At 40.7% G+C, this 20,976-nt stretch overlaps 1 protein-coding gene across 1 annotated transcript in view; it reads left to right on the top strand.

The window, feature by feature from the left end:
• ephx4 (epoxide hydrolase 4) overlaps positions 1-20,976 on the top strand; it is a 73,207-nt gene that overhangs the window by 18,465 nt on the left and 33,766 nt on the right. Inside the window, exons 2-3 of the mRNA XM_072274596.1 lie at positions 7,453-7,538; positions 17,997-18,154. Coding sequence (XP_072130697.1) covers positions 7,453-7,538; positions 17,997-18,154 — 244 coding nt within the window. The remainder of the gene's footprint in view (positions 1-7,452; positions 7,539-17,996; positions 18,155-20,976) is intronic.

Consider the following 20,976-nt stretch of genomic DNA (forward strand, 5'->3'; position numbering starts at 1 on the left):
TCTAGAGCTCGCCACTACCCGGAGGTTCCAAGTACCACGTCCTAGCTCCGGTGGCATCCAATTACCACATCCAAGTCCTGGCTCTGGCGGCATCCAAGTACCACGTTCAAGTCCTCGCCCTGGCGGCATTCAAGTACCAAGTCAAGTCCTGGCCCTGGCGGCATTCAAGTACCAAGTCAAGTTCTGGTCCTGGTGGCATTCAAGTACCAAGTCAAGTTCTGGTCCTGGTGGCATTCAAGTACCGAGTCAAATCCTGGCCCTGGCGGCTTCCCAGTTCCAAGTCAAGTCCTGGCCCTGGTGATCTGTGATTCCTGTCCTACCCCCCTGTCTGAATCCCTTCTCTGCCCCTCTCACCTCTAGCCCTCGTCTGCAGCCCTCGCCTGCACTTCGGTCTAGTTCTATTGCCAGAGCTAGATAGGTACTGTCTGGTGTTCTTTCGTGTTGGTCTTGTCTTGTCCTCGCCTCCGTGGGGTAAGTCAGGCCATCTTGCCGTTGCCCCACGGGGGGTCATGAGTCCCGGCCCTATGTCCTGTACCCAAGGAGGGGTCCCGACTCTGTGTTCTGTGTATCTGTCCATGGTTCCAAGTACCTGCTCTCCCGAGACCGAGGCTCTGTTTTTCCATGTTCCTCCTCTCCCCAGCCTATGTCATGTCCATGCCTGGTTCTGGGGTCCGAGCCCGGGGCAAGACCCAGGTACTGGGTCCTTGCCCAGTCCCTGGCTTGGAGTCCATACCATAGCCTTTTCATGTCTCCTCTAGTTCTGGGGATCCGATTCCAAGTCCTAGCCCAGACCCTTAGTCCCAGCCTAGTCGTAGTCCTGAGTCCTTGTCCAGTTCGCTATTCCTGTTCTTGTCTTGCTCTCCTGGTATCGAACAATAAACTAAATTTAATTAACCTCACAAGATGTGTCTTGCATTTGGGTCCACCCTTGCTCCCAATGCCCCCGCCATTGTGACAGTTTTTCATTTTTTTCATTTTGAAACTAATAATTTATATGTGTTTTTGTTATGAGGGTTAAGTTTTTTTCTTTCTGTCTGCTGTTTTGTCTCGTTTGGAATGCAGCTAACCTTGAAATTAATTTTGAGCCAAACCAGTAGGTTTTTGGGGGGATGGTAGTTGTAGCTGCTGACTGTCTATTGGCCGGCTTTCTGACTTTGCGGGGCGGTGGGGGGAATGGATTTTTTTCTGGACTGTGTTTTGGACTTCTAGCCAAATCTGTTGCTTGGTTACCCTATCTCGAAGTTCTTTGTTTGGTTTTAATATACATTACTCTAACCTTTCTTTTAAATAGTATTAAAAATGGATCAAACTATTAACCTTTCTTTTAAATAGTATTAAAAATGGATCAAACTATTAACTTACTTAGTCTTAACGTGAAAGGATTAAATCACCCTGTGAAACAGAATAAGATTTTTGCCTATATTAAAAAACTTAAGCTCCCAATTATTTTTTGCAAGAAACTCACGTACGTAAATGTGACAATTTATGCCTTTTTTGCTGATGGAGAGGACTAAATTTTCATTCCTCTTTTCAGACTAAGTCTAGGGGAGTTTCAATCTTTATGGATAACACAGTTCCCTTCGTCCAACATAAATTAGTATCTCATGCTAATAGCCGTTATGTTATAGTGTCAGGAAAATTAGATAATAAATTAATGGTATTTGCTAATCTGTATGCCCTTAATATAGATGACCCAGGATTCTTTGAGCATTTTTTTTTCCCGTTTTTGCCAGATTTGAGTCTTTATTCATTGGTGATGGGAGGAAACTTTAATTGCTGATTAGATCCAGTTTTAGACCGGTCATCTTCTAAACCAGCGACACTTAATAAATCAGCTTTGTTTATTCAATCTTTTCTAATGATATGTGGTGTTGTTGATGTCTGGTGTCTTTTACATCCAGTAGACAGGGAGTATTCGTTTTTTTCTCATGTCCATCACACACATTCCAGGATTGATTTTTTTTATTGATAGCCAAATGATTCCATTAATTCGATCCTGTGAATATAAAGAGATTGCTGTCTCAGATCATGCTCCTGTGCTTTTATCTTTAAGTCTCCCTAGTCTCCCTCAAATAAGTAGGTTTTGGCGTTTTACTTTAACTTTGCTATCTGATGAGGATTTTTTTACGTTTCTGGAGAGACGAATTATTCTTTTTTTTTGAAGAGATTACGCTGGAAGAGACTTCTAGTCTTATTATATGGGATGCCTTCAAGGCTTATATTAGAGGACAAATTATTTCTTATACTGCAAGTGTTAAGAAAAAAAGCTAATAAAGAGAGAATTGAATTAGCTAATGAGTTGAAACAATTAGACCAAAAATATGCCTTGGCTCCAGATCCTGCTTTATATAAAAGATGTGTTGAAATTAAAACTAAATATGATCTTCTTTTAACTTATCCAATCGAAACTCAACTCTTAAAAGATAAAAGTCAATTTTATATTCATGGAGATAAGACAGGTAAATTGTTGGCTAACCAGTTAAAAACCTTTATAGCTAAATGGCAAATTAAAGAAATTTGCAAAGCTAATGGTGATAGGACAACTGACCATTTAGAAATTAATGATGCCTGGGCCGGCTGGTGGTGCAATGACATCAGCACCAGATTCTGGAATGAAGGTTCCTGGGTTCGAATCCCATCAGAGCCGCTCCCAAGTATGCTTTCCATCCATGCCAGGTTGAGTGTCGAGATTGCAACTCGACCTCGTAAAATAAAGGGAAAAATACTACGAAATGTCTGTGTGAGGAGTGGTGCATCACACAGTCTCTCTCTCTCTCTCTCTCTCTCTCTCTGCACCTTGTAAAGGCATGAAAAATACATCATCCCACCAACATCGCATGCACACTGATGCACGCATGTACACACGCACGCACACGCAGATGAACACGCATGCACGCACATGCCAAAAAAAATTAATTAATGATGCCTTTAGGGAATTTTATTCTAAACTTTATAGTTCCAACCCTCATAAAGATAATAATGCAATGAATAATTTTTTAGACCAATTAAACATTCCTGCACGTTCTGATGATAACTGAAAACAGTTGAATCAACCTATTTCTTATGAGGAAGTTGCCGAGGCTGTACGTTCATTGCAATCAGGGAAGGCTCTGGGTCCTGATGGATTTTCTGGAGAATTCTATAAGGCTTTTTCCTCACTACTTGTACCTCATTTATGTTCAGTGTTTTCGGATTCCTTTAAGTTGGGTAGGTTGCCACAATCTTTTTATGAGTCTTCTATTTCGCTTATTCTTAAGAAGAATAAGAATCCAGTTGAATGTTCTTCATATAGACCAATCTCCTTACTTAATGTTGATACTAAACTCCTATCCAAAGTTCTAGCTCGTAGGATTGAAAATAATTTACCATCTATCATTTCTGATGATCAGACTGGATTTATTAAAAATCGATATTCCCACTTTAATATTCATCGTTTATTAAATGTTATTTATTCTCCTTCTAAGGAGATATCGGAATGCGTGATATCCTTCGACGCTGAGAAGGCTTTCGATCGGGTTGAATGGAATTATTTATTTAGAACCTTAGAAAAATTTAATTTTGGGCCCGATTTCATTCAATGGATTAAATTACTTTATTTATCTTCTTCTTCTCGGGTTCTTACTAATTTTCAGAATTCCAAACCATTTAAACTTCAACATGGAACTAGACAAGGTTGTCCCCTGAGCCCTTTGCTCTTTGATCTGGCTTTAGAAACCTTAGCCATTGCTTTTCGAGAATCTAATGATATTACTGGTATTTTAAGAAGAGGTACTACCCACAAAGTTTCGCTCTATGCTGATGACCTATTGCTTTTTAATTCTAACGTCGATACTTCGTTACCTCCAGTGCTTGCTTTGCTCTCCTGTTTTAGTCAGTTTTCAGGATATGAACTGAATTTACATAAGAGTGAGCTTTTTCCTTTGAATAATTTGGTATCAATCAATACTAACCTTCCTTTTAAAATTGTCAGAAATCAATTTACCTATTTGGGTGTAACAATTGCTAAGAATTATAAACACCTACTTAAAGAAAATTTTCTTACCCTACTGAATTATGTTAAAAGGGTCACTATCAAACTGGTCGCCCCTTTCGCTCTCGTTGGTTGGCTGAATTAATTCTACTAAAATGAATATCTTACCTAAATTTATATACTTCTTCCAGGCCTTACCCATTTTCATTCCTAAATCTTTTCTTGGTTCTCTTGATTCTATTCTATCTTCTTATATATGGAAAAATAAACATTCTCAATTAAATAAAGTTCATCTTCAAAAAACTAAAAAGAATGGAGGCTTAGCTTTACCCAATTTTAGGTTTTATTACTGGGCAGTCAATATATGAAACCTTACGTTTTGGTCATATTATATTAACCGTGAGGACAGTCCGGTATGGGTCTCTTTAGAAGCTAACTCTGTTAATAAATTTTCTAATCATTTTTCTTCTTGGATCCTCACTTCCTTTATCTTTAAGTAAACTAACTGACAATTTGGTCGTTAAACATACTTTGAGGATCTGGGTACCATTTAGAAAATATTTTGCTTTACTGAGATTTTCTCTTTCTAGTCCTACTTTCTCTAATTATTTTCTTTAAACCTTCTATGACCAATCTAGTTTTAAAATAATGGGATAGATTGGGTATTAATGGCTTCCAGGATTTGTTTGTGGAATATGTCTCTTTTCATTTGGGAAATTGTCAGCTAAGTATAGCTTACCAAAAACCCTCTTTTTTCGATATCTACAAATTAGAGACTTTCTGCGATCTCAATTATATACATTTCCTAAAAGTCCCGATAAGAACTTATTAGATGTAATTTTTAATTTGAAACCATTTCATAATGGTTCAATATCTAATATTTATGGTATGTTGCTGGGAATGAGAAATGCTCCTTTAGACAAAATTAAAAATCTTTGGGAACAAGATTTACAGACTTCAATTTCTGAGGAAACTTGGAATGAAATTTTTAAATTGGTTAACACTTCGTCGTTATGTGCCCGCCACTCCCTCCTACAATTTAAAGTGGTCCATAGGGCCCACATGACCAAGGATAAGCTATCTTGTTTTTATTTGGATATAGCTCCCTTTTGTGATAGATGTAATAATGGAGATGCTTCATTCATTCATATGTTTTGGACATGTCCAAGTCTTGGGAAATACTGGAAGGAAATATTTCAAACTTTCTCTGTACTTTTCAAAGTAAATTTTAAGCCTAACCTTTTGACTGATTTATTTGGTATTGTTGGAGAAAAAGATATTATTCTGGAGACATCTGATGTGCACATTTTGGCTTTTATTTCTCTTATAGCTAGGAGGACACTCTTGCTTAAATGGAAGGATACCGTTCCGCCTACTCACGCTCAATGGTTACGTGATATTATGTCATATTTAAATTTAGAAAAGATCCATTGTTCAATTTCTGAATCTAGCCAAGACTTTCACACATTATGGGGAGCACTTTTGAACTATTTTCAAAATCTTTGATTTGTTGTTAAAGTACATATGTTGGCTAATAACATTTTTCACTATATGATAAGGATTTTTTTCCTTCTTTCTTTCTTTACCAAGCAGCTTTGATCTTGGTAGTGGGTTTAAAATTTTTTAATATTATATTAATAATAATAATATCATCATATTTCAATATTATGATTTAATTTAATTTATGTAAATATAGAGTAATGAGGTTGCAGGTGTGATTCAAATATGTATTGGTATTATTTTATCTTTTTTGACATAGTATATACTTCTTGTACTCTGTATTCTTCTATGTTGAAATTAATAATAAAAATATTGAAAAGAAAAATCTATGCCATGCCAAACAGCTAAAGTTAGAAACATAGAAACATAGAAAACCTACAGACAATACAGGTCCTTCGGCCCACAATGCTATGCCGAACATGTCCTTACCTTAGAAATTACCTAGGGTCACCCAGGGCTCTATGTACCTATCCAGGAGTCTTTTAAAAGACCTTGTCGTACCTGCCTCCACCACCGTTGCCGGCAGCCCATTGCACACACTCACCACCCTCTGCATAAAAAACTTACGCCTGTCATCTCCTCTGTACCTACTTCCAAGCACCTTTAAACTGTGCCCTCCTGTGGCAGCCATTTCAGCCCTGGGAAAAAGCCTCTGACTATCCACGTGATCAATGCCTCTCATCATCTTGTACACCTCTATCGGGTCACCTCTCATCCTCCATCGCTCCAAGGAGAAAGGGCCGCCGCGTTCACTCAACCTGTTTTCATAAGGCACGCTCCCCAATCCAGGAAACATCCTTGTAAATCTCCTCTGCACCCTTTCTATGGTTTCCTCATTCCACAAGTTGGACCATCAAAGTTGCTTGCCAGACTAGATGATACACTAGACCATCACTGCTGGTTGCCAGACTAGATGCTAGACTGGACTTGCACCGCCAGACTAATTGCTCCCCTAGAGACTAGGAGAATAATTACATGGCCATGAAAGAAGTCTGTTTTAACTCATTCCAGCCTGATGCCAGTGTTTTCTGACTGTGTGTCAGAATAGTAGCATCTAATCTTACAATGAGAGCATGTGAAGAAGTTAGTTTTACAAATATGATATTGGGCCAGCACTAGGAAACATAATATCAGTGAGAAGATGAGAACTCCATCATTCAGTCAGATCATGGCTGACACTTTGCCTCTGCCACTTGCCTGCACTATCTCCATATTCCTTGATTGATATAATACTTAAGTATCCTTCAAACTTTGTGGGAAAGAGTGACTGTAAGATCCACCAGATTACCGCAAACAAAAATCAGATATTCCATTTGTGTCTTTTAGGGAAGACAGCCATTAAACTTGCCCTGTTCTACTGATCTCACAGGATGGTCAATAAACTATGCCCTACCAGTACTGCCTGGGTCTTAAAAACAATTAAGTCTGGGGGGGGGGGGTGGGGGCTGCATGGTAGTGTAGTGTTAGTGTAGTGCTATTCCAGTGTCAGTGACCCACGTTCAATTCCTGCCACTGTCTTTAGGAGTTTGTATGCTCTCCCTGTGAATGTACCCCTGCGGGTGCTCCGATTTCCTCCCACGTTCCAAAGGCATCTGGATTAGTAGGTTAGTAGCTCACGTGGGTATAATCAGGTAGTGCAGGCTCGTTGGACCATTCTGTAAAATAGAATACATTCCTAAACGTGTCTCCAAACAAGCCTTGTTAATGCTCTTAGTTAATGAGTGGTTGTTAATCGACTGAAAGCTTTCCTTCATTTTGACCCCATAGAGATTAGGAAGAATAACAATTCTTTGCTTCTCAGTTTCATTCTCTCCTGGCGACCTGATCTATCAATGCAGTTGGTGCACTTCGGTAACTGTACACTCTGTGGAGAGGATAAAGTCATACCTGTCTGTGCAGAAACAGTAAAAAAAAAATGCACTCTCACTTGTAACATTGTTGACTTATTCTAATTGGTTTCCAACCTCTGTCTGAATTTCCAGGAGTCTGGATTAAGATTCCACTATGTTGCTGCAGGAGAAAGGGGAAAACCACTAATGCTACTGCTGCATGGATTCCCGGAGTTCTGGTAATGATTTTCCTTCTTTTCTGATTCATAAAACATAGAGCATTGTGCACAGTACAGGCCCTTCAGCCCACGATGTTATGCCACCTTTTAACCTGCTCTACGATCAATTTAACGCTTCCTTCCTCCACAGCCCTCTATTTCTCAGTCATCCGTGTGCCTACTCAAGGGGAGTCTCTGGAGTGTCCCTAATGTATCTGCTTCTACCACCACTGCTGGCAGTGCGTTCCATGCACCCACCAAACTCTGTGTAAAGAACTTACCTCTGACATCTCCCCTATACTGTACTTTCCTCCAGTCACCTTAACAATATGCCCCCTTGTATTAGCCATTTCCGCCCTGTGAAAAAGTCTCCGGCTGTCCTCTCGATCTATGCCCCTCAATATCTTACACGTTTATCAAGTCAGCTCTCATCCTCCTTTGCAGAAAAGAGTAAAACCCTAGCTCACTCAATTTATCCTCATAAGACATGTTCTCTTGTCCAGGCAAGCACCCTGGTAAATCTCCTCTGCACTCTCTCTAAAGTTTCCACATCCTTCCTCTAGTGAGGGAACCAGAACTGAACACAATATTCCAAGTGTGATCTAACCTGGATTTTATAGAGCTGCAACATTATCTCAGTTCCAGCAACCTTACACCTTCTTAGTAACCTTGAGGGATCTATTGATGTGAATCCCTAGATCTCACTATTCCTGTGCACTGCCAAGAATCCTGTCGTTGACCCTATAGCCTTCCTTCAAACTTGACCTTCCAAAATGAGTCATTTCATAGTTTTAAGGTTGAACTCCATCTGCCACTTTTCAGCCCAGTTCTGTTCCCAGTCAATTTCCCACTGCATCCTACAACAACCCTCCACACTATCCACAACTCCACCAACCTTCATGACATCTGCAAACTTACTAACCCACCCTTCCATTCATTTGTAAAACTCACAAAGTTTTTACGTCTTGTGAAACTACTGCGATCTACATTCTATTCTGTTATTGTGCGTGGCAATTTGAATCAAGGGGTAAAGTTATTTCTTCAGTGCACTTACGAGGGGTGATTGATAAGTTTGTGGCCTAAGGTAGAAGGAGTCAATCTTAGAAAACCTAGCATGTTTATTTTTCAACATAGTCCCCTCCTACATTTACACACTTAGTCCAGCGGTCGTGGAGCATACGGATCTCTTCTTTGTAGAAGTCGGCGTCTTGGACCTCCAGAAAGTGGTCCACAGCAGGGGTAATTGATAAGTTCATGGCCTAAGGTAGAAGGAGATGAGTTATTAATTTCAAATTTTCTGCATAATCACTCAAAGAGTTGACCTGCCTGTGCATGTAATGAGAGCTGTATAACTCATTTCCTACTACCTTAGGCCACGAACTTATCAATCACCCCTGCTGTGGACCACTTTCTGGAGGTCCAAGACGCCGACTTCTACAGAGAAGGGATCCGTATGCTCCACGACTGCTGGACTAAGTGTGTAAATGTAGGAGGGGACTATGTTGAAAAATTGATGTGCTGGGTTTTCTAAAATTCACTCCTTCTACCTTAGGCCACAAACTTATCAATCACCCCTTGTAAAATGATATGATTTTTAACCTGATCCCAGTGTCGACATTGATTGCTTTCCTTTCCAAAGTTCATGTTAGAGCAGCTGTTATATTCTACGTTGTACCTGTGGTTCATGATCTAATGTGATAACTGTGGTCCAAAGCAGTATATTTTTCATATTTAAATATAATAACATATTCTTAAATGCTCATTCACTCTTTGCTTTAGCTGCAGCTATTATGATGTTTGACCTGGAAGAATGTGGCGTTGTGTGCTGTGCACCATTTGAGAGAAGACTCACATGTAAAGAGCTACTCTCACCCTTGTTACTCGCAGACCACTTGGTGGCCACTTAATTAGACACAATGTTAATTACTGCAAATATCATGATGGAATGGCGGAGCAGACTCAATGGGCTTAATGGCATAATTCTGCTCCTATGTCTTATGGTCTAATCTAATCAGCCAATCATGTGGAAGCAACTCAATGCATAAAGGGACACAGACATGGTTGAGAGATTCCGTTGTTGTTCAGACCAAACATCAGAATTGGGAACGTTATTGAAGGACCTCTTGCAGTAGAGCCAGCTGTTGCAGACATTTCAGGTACCACCATGTCTCATCATGCCCATAGAATTGGTGCTTCAGTATTCTCCGAGCATTGGCAGGGAAGTAAACTTCTCCCCTCCCTCCATCCTCATCCAACAGGATCCTGACTTTCTGATTGTCAATCTGCTACATGTGAGTAGAGTAGAGGTACACCTTGTGCTTTAGTAGACTTCTGATTATGCTCTTGAAAGGATTTCCTTCCAGACAAACAAAGCTGGTGGTAAACTCCCTAGCAAAGAGGTCCATGCATTCAAATCCAGTAGGCTCGTCCTTTCAGGAAGCAGATACATTTGCACTCACTCCACCGACCAGCATACCAAAACCTGCTATTGGTTTATTATTGTCATATGGACTAAGATACAATGAAAAGCTTGTCTTGCATAATGTTCCTACAGATCAAATCATTACTCAGTGCATTGGGCTGGAATAAGGTAAAACAATACCAATGCGGAATAAGGTGTAAAATCTACAGAAAGAGTGCAGTGCAAGTTCATAATGAGAAGGTTGTTTCCACTGTGGACTGCTCCACTGTTGGCTCCTGATACTTTTGTGATCCATAGCTTCTTTGGAAGTTAAGAATGAGGCATAAAACTTCTTGCTTATGGCCATTTTATTTCAAAGGTTTCAAAAGTTTTAAAGGTACATTTAATGTCAGAGAAATGTATACAATATACATCCTGAAATACTTTTTCTTCATAACCATCCACGAAGACAAAGGAGTGCCCCCAAAGAATGTATGACAGTTAAATGTTAGAACCCCAAAGTCCTCCCCAGCTTCACTCCCTCCCGCACATAAGCAGCAGCAAGTAGCGATCCCCCCTCCCCCCACCAGCAAAAAAAAGTATCGGCACCCACCACCAAGCACTCAAGCGTGAACAAAGCAACGGCAAAGACACAGACTTGCAGTACTCCAAAGGCTATTTGTTCACCACACCACAGGCTGTCTCTCTCCCTAATAAGGGAGAAAGAGATGTCTCCATTTCACAGTAAGAGGGGAGACATAACAAAACACTCACTGGTTTACGATGTTAAAGGTCCATTGTGTTAACGATGTTAAAGGTCCATTTTTCCGGGCTCTGTGCCCTAAGATTTCGGGTTTCTAGGCACACAGCCTTAGATCTTCCATCTGCCATGACGCACCGGTCTTCTGGTCGGACACCGACCTCTGATTCCCCCCTCCCCCAATCTCCAGAACCACAAAATCTCAGTCCTCCGAAGGTGAGCGAGGCTCTTAGGCCGAGCCCTTGGCATGCCAAACAACAGCCATTCGTGAAACCCTAAGTACGGGTCCCATTCCCGCAAAGAACTTTAGTCAGCGTGTAACTCCAGGTCAGAGTTTCCAAAAGAATCCTGAAAGGAAGAAATAGAGATATTAAAGATGGAAATGGAGCTGTTTCGGAAGACGCAAGCAAAGGACTCGCTCTTAGGCGCCATTACCCTCCTAAGCTCCTCCTCCTCCTTTAATGTTACAAGAGCAAACAGGAACAAGAAGAAGAAAAGTCAAGAGTACAAAGAAAAGACCAAACTAAAAAGTACTCGTGTTCATCTCATACCAGACAAAAGATAACCGCAAATTCCAGTGAGAACAATCAACCTATAACATGGCCAGATTCAAGTGGCGTGGCATCTGCTACAGAAAACCAAGAAATTTCTAGAAAAATACAGAAGCAATTGTACCGTAATTACGGAAGAGTTACATGTATATAGGAGATTATATAAAAATACAAGCAAGTATAGGGAAGTTAAACTACAGGTAAAATTAACAATTCTACACCCCAATCCAACATCATAATCCACCATCCAGAAAGCTGTTGAAGGATAAAACTGGCCCAATCCTTGATGTTTGTACAAATCGTAATATTGTGCCTACACTTTATTTAAATTGAAAATCCTTTACTTAAAGTAGCTTTTAACCCAGTGGCACTTTCTATCCACTATCCAAGAAATTTGATAGTGTTTAGTATTCTGACCTTATTGAGAATCTAACCTTTTCCTGAAATTGATTATGAAGTGACCATTGTACAGCGATGTCAATACCCCATTCATATAGAACTGTGAACCTGGGTCAGTTTCACCGGCTCTCACTTTTATCAATTATGTTGAGAATTAGGCCAGGCTTTGCTGGTGTCATCCCCTTTAGTCTGTGATGAAGCCTGCTGGATGAAAAGCACATGGTGAATGCACACAGATTGATTCAGATTCAGATTTATTTATCACACGTACATCAAAGCTGTACACGTGTAACTTTGTGAACATGTTGTGTAGGCCTTGGAATATGTGGTGATACTTGCAGGCTGCCCCCAGCACATCCCTGAGTATGTTGGTTGTTAATGCAAGAAACTGTACGTTTCGATGTATATGTGACAAATAAAGCTGAAATCAAATAAAGTAAAATAAAGCTGAAATTGTGGGTGTATGAAGGATTTCTCTACTATGATGAGCCCTGATGTAAACCCCAGCACTAACCCTAACACAAAAGGAGTATAATTCTTCAAAGCTATTGATAATCTTGAACAATAGAGTGGGGCTTACTTTATTCCCTCAAGAATGACCATTGTAGTGAAACTGGCCTTTCCAATTTGTTTCGTAAGATGGGGCAGTATGGTATCGTAGCCGTTAGTGTAACCCTGTTACAAACCAGTTAGACCAGTTCATTTCCACCACTGTCTGTAAGGAGTTTGTACATTCCCCACCATGACCACGTGGGTTTTCTGCAGGTCCTCCCACAGTACGAAGACGTGTGGTTTAATAAGTTAATTGGACACGTGTGTAGTTGGGCGGTATGGGCTTGTTGGGCTGCAAGGGCCTGTTACTATGTTGTATTTCTAAATAATAAATACTAGTCGGGCATTGATGATGCTCAGCAACATCTACTTTATAGGTTGCAGCATCTTTCCCATTACAAGTTGTCCATTGATCTGCACTTTCAGTCTAGCTCAATGGTCAAGTGAGCCAAACAAAAGGTTTAGCAGCTGGAAAGAATCTAAGTTCTTAGGAACACCTGATAATTGTTATCAAGACCTGCAGTTTGCTATTGCAAACATCTGCACTGGCCTAGCAGTGAAATAACAAAATTCTATCTGGCAGTTTATAGCCAAGATCTCTTAGGCTTGAATTTCAATGGACTAGAGGGGAAGGATTTATGTCTTATCAGAACCTTCCTCTGTAGTATTAAATAAATATGGCCCACAGCAAAATAGACAAAACGCTGGAAGAACTCAGCAGGTCAGGCAACATCTATAAAGAGGAATAAACAGTCCCCAGTTTGGACCGAGAACTTTCATCAAGACCGGAAAGGAAGGCGGTAGAAACCAAAATGAGAAGGTGAGGGAGGGGAAGGAGTACAAGCCAAAAGGTGATAGGTGTAACAAGGTGAGGGGGAAGGTAGGTGGTTGGGGTGAGAAATAAAGATAGGTAGAAGAAGAAGGAATCCCATGGGTGTGGAGAGTAGACCATGGAAGAAAGGAAACGAGGAAGGGCACCAGAGGGAGGAGATAGGCAGGTGATGAGAAGAAAAGAAGCGACGGGGAGCTGGAATGGGGAAAGAAAAAATGAGAGAAGAGGGAAGGGGAGAAGTTACCAGAAGTTAGCGAAATCAATGTTCATGCCATCAGGTTGGAGGCCACCCAGACGAAAGGTGAGGTGTTGCTCCTCAAACCTGAGAGTGGCTTCATCGTGGAGTAGAAGAGGCCATAGGCTCACTCATCAGAATTAGAAGTGGGTGACCTCCAGGAGATCCAGCCAAGCTGAGAGACATGTGCCAGTGATTGTTCTGAAAACACGAAGATTGCTGTATCTCTGTGCTCCTTATCAGCTGAACACTTTAGTTAGACAAAACTGTGGCCGTCTCTTGCCCTGCCTATTAAAGCATTTTCCAAGCAGTTTAATTAGCTGACTGCTCTTTCTTGCATGCACAGTTCACCATTAGCTGTTGAAGTTACATTCCGAGAACAGACATATTGGAAAATCTCTTGCTCATTGTGTGTTTAAATAAAATTTCTCTATTCTTGCCAGTTTTCAGGTGAATTAGTCTTATGAGGCAGCTGTCTTTATTACTCTGCCTGTCCCCTGATATACTACTACCTGGGACACAAGACTCTGATAGTGAGTCAATCTATATTTAACAAGAAGATGGCCTTCATATCCGGATAGAGTGCAATGACCTTTGCAATATATTTACAAAGGGTTGTCCTACATAAAATACTGTAATACAAAGGCATTCTATATTTAAAGTCAAGTGACCTATATATGACATACTGTAGCACTCAGATGTACCACAATCATAGTCAATAAGAATAAGCTAACTTGTATCATGTGCATGTAAAATTGAGCATAAAAATTAAGATTTACTCACAGTAATATAACAGTAACTAAGTGGTCTCTACACCTGTTTCAATGCAACACACACAAAATGCTGGAGGAACTCAGCAGGCCAGGCAGCATCTAATGAAAAGAGTTAACAGTCGACGTTTCGGGACATGGACTCAAGATTTGGAGGAGTAGATTTAGGATGCCGATGAGGAGGAACTGCTTTTCCCAGAGAGTGGTGAATCTGTGGACTTCTCTGCCCAATGAAGCAGTGGAGGCTACCTCAGTAAATATACTTAAGACAAGGTTGGATAGAATTTTGCATAATAGGGGAATTAAAGGTTATGGGGAAAAGGCAGGCAGGTGGAGACGAGTCCATGGCCAGATCAGCCATGATCTTATTGAACAGTGGAGCAGGCTCGACGGACCAGATAGCCTACTCCTGCTCCTACTTCTTATGTTCTTATGAGACCCTTTATCAGGACTGGAAAGGAAGGGGAGAAGTCAGAATAAGAAAGTGTGGGTAAGGGCCAAAGAAATACAAGGTGGTAGGTGATAGGTGAAACTGGGAGAAGTGGAGGGGGTGAAGTAAAGAGCTGCGAAGTTGATTGGTGAAAGAGATAAAGGGCTGAAGAAAGGAGAATCTGATTGGAGAGGACAAAAAAACACGGTAGAAAGGGAAGGGGGGAGGAGCCCCAGAGGGAGGTGACGGGCAAGTAAGATGTGAAGGTGTGAGAGGGAAGCAAGAATGGGAGATGATGAAGGGAAAGGGGGCAATTACCAGAAGTTCAAGAAATCGATGTTCATGCCATCAGGTTGGAGGCTACCCAGACGGAATATAAGGTAGTGCTCCTCCAACCTGAGTGTGGCCTCCTCGTGGCAGTAGAGGAGGCCATGGACTGACATGGCTGAATGGGAATGGGAAGTAGAATTGAAATGAGTGGCCAACTGTATCAATGCCTTAGCTATAATTATTTGTAAGTTTAAGATTAAAGTTCATTTAAAGGAACATTGATGTTAATTACAGGGTGACGTGCTGGTGTAGCAGTTAGCGTAACACTGTTACAGATCCAGGGACCCAGGATCAATTCGTGGCTCTGTAAGGAGTTCGTACATTCTCCCCATGACCATGTACATTTGCTCTGGAAGTTCCAGTTTCCTCTCACATTGGGCCGAAAGGGCCTGATACCGTTCAGTATCTCTGAATAACTTGAAATAAAATTAAACATTCCTGGTTCCCAAGACTGTGCACATTAGAATTTCAGTTCAATTTATTATGTTGCTGATTATATTCACTCGAATAGAGTTGACCTTTCCAGAATACCACTTGTAACAATTGTTAGCAATTTTTGAAGTTGAATTACCTAACAAAAATGTTTGTATATTCTGCAATTAATTAAACTTTCCAATCCAAAATAAGCTATTGAATATGGAAAATTACACGTAACTTATAGTTAAATTGAAACACTGAAATAAAGTATTTGACCCAACCAGTCAGATTGAGTTTATGACATTCGAAAATGCTGGAAGTGCTCGGCAGGCCAGGCAGTGCGTGAATGGGAAAAGGAACCAAGTTAATATTTCAGGTCAGAGACCCTTTGAGGGGCTTGCTTCAACTTTAAATGTTAGCTTTGTTTCACTTTCCACAGATGCTGCCTGACCTGCTGAGTGTTTCCAGCTTTTTCTGGATTTATTTCACCTTTCCAGCATCTGAAGTTTTTTTCTTTGATTTTCAGTCAGATTATATCCTATAAACCAAAATTTAAATATCTTGTGAAAATCAAGCCTTTTTATCCTCTTTTATTTAGGCCACATCTAAAGTTGATGTGGTGTCTCTAGTTAAAATAATTTCTCTTTGAGTCATTGGCTCTGGCCAGTCCAGTCCCACAGTCTCACCACAATCATTAGACGGTCCTGACCCTCAGATGGTTTCAAACTTCCGATGTCTTGAAACCATAATCCTCTGATATGCAAGGACCTCAACTGTCCAGTGTCTCAATCAGAAGATTCTTTATTGGTTAATCTGACCAATCCTGGTTGAGTTTTCAAATGCCATCACTAATCCAACCAATGCCCATGACTCAACCTTGTTTCTAGGTTACACATTTTTCTTTACAAACATCACAGGGAAATGTTTGCAATGGATGGACCTCAGATGTTAAAGGAATTTTTGGAACTGTGGGATCGATCATTGTAGTGCACCACAGTTACTAATGAGAATGGGTCTGAAGTTAAACAGCAGCTATACCCAGTGTTTCAATTGATTTGAAGCTGGGGGGGGGGGCGGAATTGATATTAATTACTGTATAATTCAGTAAATTTGAAACTAAAGTTAGTTTTAAATAATTTCACATCCACAAAATGTTGGTAATATCACTTTGAAAGGCAGGCTACACTGAGTGAGGGTAGCTGGTGGACCTCATACATCAGTGAGATAGGGGAATACCTGTCTTAGCATGCAAAACCAGCTCTGGTGGACTGTGCAGGTGAGATCAACAGTGAGATCCAGTAGCCAGGAAGGTGGTTCTGCAACATTTCGTGGAGGTGAAGGGCAGGACAAGGCACAGAAGAAGTGATGGTCATCCACTGCAACCAAGGAAGACCACAGTTGTAACGACTACGCACACCACTGGACCCAGACTTCTGAGGTAGAGAGAGTAGAACTAACTGCCCAGTGCAATGGCTTGCCAATTTAAAAACTCTCCCGTACCAAGTTTCTTAGTGTTGCACAACAGAACAACTGGACTGTTACCATTGAATACGACAGCAGACATCCCACCCGACAAAAACTCAAATGGTAACACCACCATTTCAGGGAGGTAGCAGCCCCTTCCCCCACAACCCCATATCCCCCCCACCCCTGGTCAACCTCCAAGGATGTATGTAATACTTTGTTTAGTGATTTTGTCTAATCTGTAAACCAAGTTGGGTATATGCAGAAGATGTGACATTAAAATATGTACTTATATTATATTATAGTATCATGTTTATCCTATTACAACCTTTAGCGAGTCTACAGGGAGTTTGGCGTCATCACGTAGGATATCAATGGAGTAGCTCCTTAGCAGCTAGCCAGCTAGTTTAAGTAACGTTAGCTATGCTAATGAACGAATGACACCTGTTAAACTCCCCTCAATATGTCTTTTACATTTTAACCCACCATGGGCAATAGAAAAGTCACTGTTGCAAACAGTGCAGTGAGCAACACTGTCATTATTTTTGAGGTCGACCGTAAAGCCCGCCCACAGAGGAAACTGATAGGTAGGTCTACTTAGCATGAAGAGAGACCAATCAGGATGCTTGCTCTCCCTCTCCCTCTCAAAGAAATCGATTTGCGGGATATTGTATATAATTTCCGGGCATCAGAGAGCCACTATCAATATGCGGGAGACTCCCGGAACTTCCGGGAGAGGTGGGATGTCTGCGACAGAAAACCAATCAATCAGTAAGTTTTAAAATTAAATGACTGTTACTCTTGATAATTGTATCATTCTAAAGGATTCCTCATGAACCTAGACACAAAATGCTGAAGAAACTCAGTAGGTCACACAGCATCTACAGAGGGGAATAAAAAGTCAATGTTTTGGGCCGAGACCCTTCATCAGGATCTGAATGTGTGTGCTGCTCTGGGTTTCCGGTATCTGCAGAATATCTTGTGTTCATGTCCTCCTGAGTGTACCCCTACAGGTTTCAAATTGTTCGGAAGCCATAAGAGAACAAAATGGCAAAACAAATACTGCAAGGATAACAAAGAGGAGCTGAATCTCTGGACCCGTCAGGTGGTTAGAATTCAGCTACTTCTGAACACCAGGCTGTATTAATGGACCTCCAAAATACAGATTACTTATTTAAAAATACAGCTGTTTCCTCTTGGGTACATGAGAAAGTCTAGGGTTTGTACAGGAAAAGAAAATTGTCATATGTTTAAAATTTTAGGTGGATTAAAGGTCTGAAAATGTACCAGCATGTCTCAACTCGAGTAACCCTATAAGAATGTTACTCTCCAATTCAGGTTCTCCTGGCGCTATCAGCTTCAAGAGTTTAAGTGCGAATTCCGAGTCATCGCAGTTGATTTACGGGGATATGGGGAATCTGACGCACCCATCGGTCGTGAAAATTACCAACTGGATTGTTTGATCACGGACATTAAGGAGATTGTGGATTCCCTGGGTGAGTTGTTCAACAGGCTGTCTGATCTGCTTTCCCTGGGGCGTACAATTCTGTGCTGAATCACCAGAAGGTTTAGTATTTTCTCCCCTCATTTCCTTCTTTCTGCTAAATTCTTATTCTTTCTTTCTCCTCTCTCTCTCTCTCTCTCTCTTTCTCTCCCTCTCTCCTCCCTCTCTCTCTCTATTTTCAGTAAAATGCAGACACAGTGCCAGTGGTTACCACTTTATACTTTGGCATTGATCTGTAGTGATTTTTTTTTAGTGTATTGAAGACTGAAGAACTGGAGTCTAAACTCCAAATTGTTTCACAGTTAGAATGAAATGGGTGCAGGCAAAGTTTCATTTTCCGCTTTAAGTAGATAAACGTTCACAATTATGTTAAAATAAAGAGCAAATTTCTAATCATGCTTCAGGCGGAGAGCTTCTTCTAAGCAATTAGAATTATATTGTTCTGTATTCTCTAAAAAGGGACTAAATTTTCAAAGTTCATTAATTGAGTTAACCCCAATCAAGTAGTTTTATGCAATTCTAGTTCAATGGCAGTAGTGGGGAAACTGCGCTCCCACAATTACAATGTTTTAGAACACTGCTTCCATCAGCATCATATGGGGAATACACCTGATATAGACCATGGAAGTCGAAAAATGTCCTTTGCAGACTGGGTGACTGATTAAGGAAAAGTTTTGCTGAAGTGTTCAGTCTAAACACTACTGGTGTCACAGGTAGACTAGGTGGTGAAGAAGACTTTTGTTATACTGGCCTTCACAAGTTAGGGCATTGAGTATAAATGTTGGAAGTTCATGGCGTAGTTTTACAAGAAAACGGTGAGGTCACATGAGGAGTATTGTGTTCAGTTTTAGTCGTCCAACTATAGAAAAGATGCTATAGGACTGGAAAGAGTGTAGCAAAGATGTACAAGGATGTTGCCAGGACTTGAGGAGCTGTATTGCAGGAAGAGGTTGGACAGGTGAGTGCTTTGTTCCTCAGAGTGAAGAAGACTGAGAGGTGATCTGGTGGAAGTGCAGTATATAAAATCATGAAAGGTATAGAATGGGTGAACACATTCAGTCTTTTTCCCAGGGTTGGTGAATCAACAACTAGAGAGCATAGATTTAAGGTGAGAGGGTAAAGAATTAATTAGAACTTGAGAGTAACTTTTTTTACATAAAGGGTGCTATGTACATGGAATGAGCTGCCAGAAGAAGTTTCAGGCAAGTACTTTAACAAGTTTTTAAAAAACAGATCCAAGGATTGGAAAGGTTTAGAGGGATATGGGTCAAACTCTGACAATCAAGCTTGGATGGGGCATCTTAGTTGTCATGGACAACTTGGGCCAAAGGACCTATTTCAGTGCTGTATAACTCTACTAATCAATAATCGGGGAACTGTCGCGCATATTATTTTAATATAATAGTATATTTAATTTTTAAACTGAATATCAGGTGGAAAAATTCACAACTTCAATATTTCCCTTGAGTGACTATTCCAAAGAATACAAGGTTCATTCACGTTATTTTCTGTGTCTTGTATGTCATTTTCCTAATCCTTCAGTGAGGTAATAATTGCTTTAATTGTTGCAGTAAATTCATATAACTGTATAACCATATAACAATTACAGCATGGAAACAGGCCATCTCGGCCCTTCTAGTCCGTGCCGAATGCTTACTCTCACCTAGTCCCACCGACCTGCACTCAGCCCATAACCCACTGTCCAGTTTTACTTTAAATGACAATACTGAACCTGCCTCTACCACTTCTACTGGAAGCTCGTTCCACACAGCTACCATTCTCTGAGTAAAGAAGTTCCCCCTTGTGTTACCCTTAGACTTTTGCCCCCTAACTCTCAACTCATGTCCTCTTGTTTGAATCTCCCTTACTATCAATGGAAAAAGCCTATCCACGTCAACTCTATCTATCCTCCTCATAATTTTAAATACCTCTATCAAGTCCCCCCTCAACCTTCTACGTTTCAAAGAATAAAGACCCAACTTGTTCAACCTTTCTCTGTAACTTAGGTGCTGAAACCCAGGTAACATTCCAATAAATCTTCTCTGTACTCTCTCTATTTTGTTGACATCTTTCCTGTAATTCGGTGACCAGAACTGTACACAATACTCCAAATTTGGCCTTACCAATGCCTTGTACAATATTAACATTTCATCCCAATTCCTATACTCAATGCTCTGATTTATAAAGGCCAGCATACCAAAAGCTTTCTTCACCACCCTATCCACATGAGATTCCACCTTCAGGGAACTATGCACCATTATTCCTAGATCCCTCTGTTCTACTGCATTCTTCAATGCCCTACCATTTACCATGTATGTCCTGTTTTGATTAGTCCTACCAAACTGTAGCAGCTCACACATATCAGCATTAAACTCCATTTGCCATCTTTCAGCCCACTCTTCTAACCGGCCTAAATCTCTCTGCAAGCTTTGAAAACCTACTTCATTATCCACAACTCCACCTATCTTAGTATCATCTGCATACTTACTAATCCAATTTACCACCCCATCATCCAGATCATTAATGTATATCACAAACAACACTGGACCCTGTACAGATCCCTGAGGCACACCACTAGTCACTGGCCTCCAACCTGACAAACAGTTATCCACCACTACTCTCTGGCGTCTCCCATCCAGCCACTGCTGAATCCATTTTACTACTTCAATATTAATACCTAACAATTGAACCTTCCTAACTAACCTTCCATGTGGAACCTTGTCAAAGGCCTTACTGAAGTCCATATAGACAACACCGACCGCTTTACCCTCATCATCTTTCCTAGTAACCTCTTCAAAAAATTCAATAAGATTT

This window comes from Mobula birostris, chromosome 12 (genome assembly GCF_030028105.1).
Source record: "Mobula birostris isolate sMobBir1 chromosome 12, sMobBir1.hap1, whole genome shotgun sequence".
Classification (NCBI taxonomy): Eukaryota; Metazoa; Chordata; class Chondrichthyes; order Myliobatiformes; family Myliobatidae; genus Mobula; species Mobula birostris.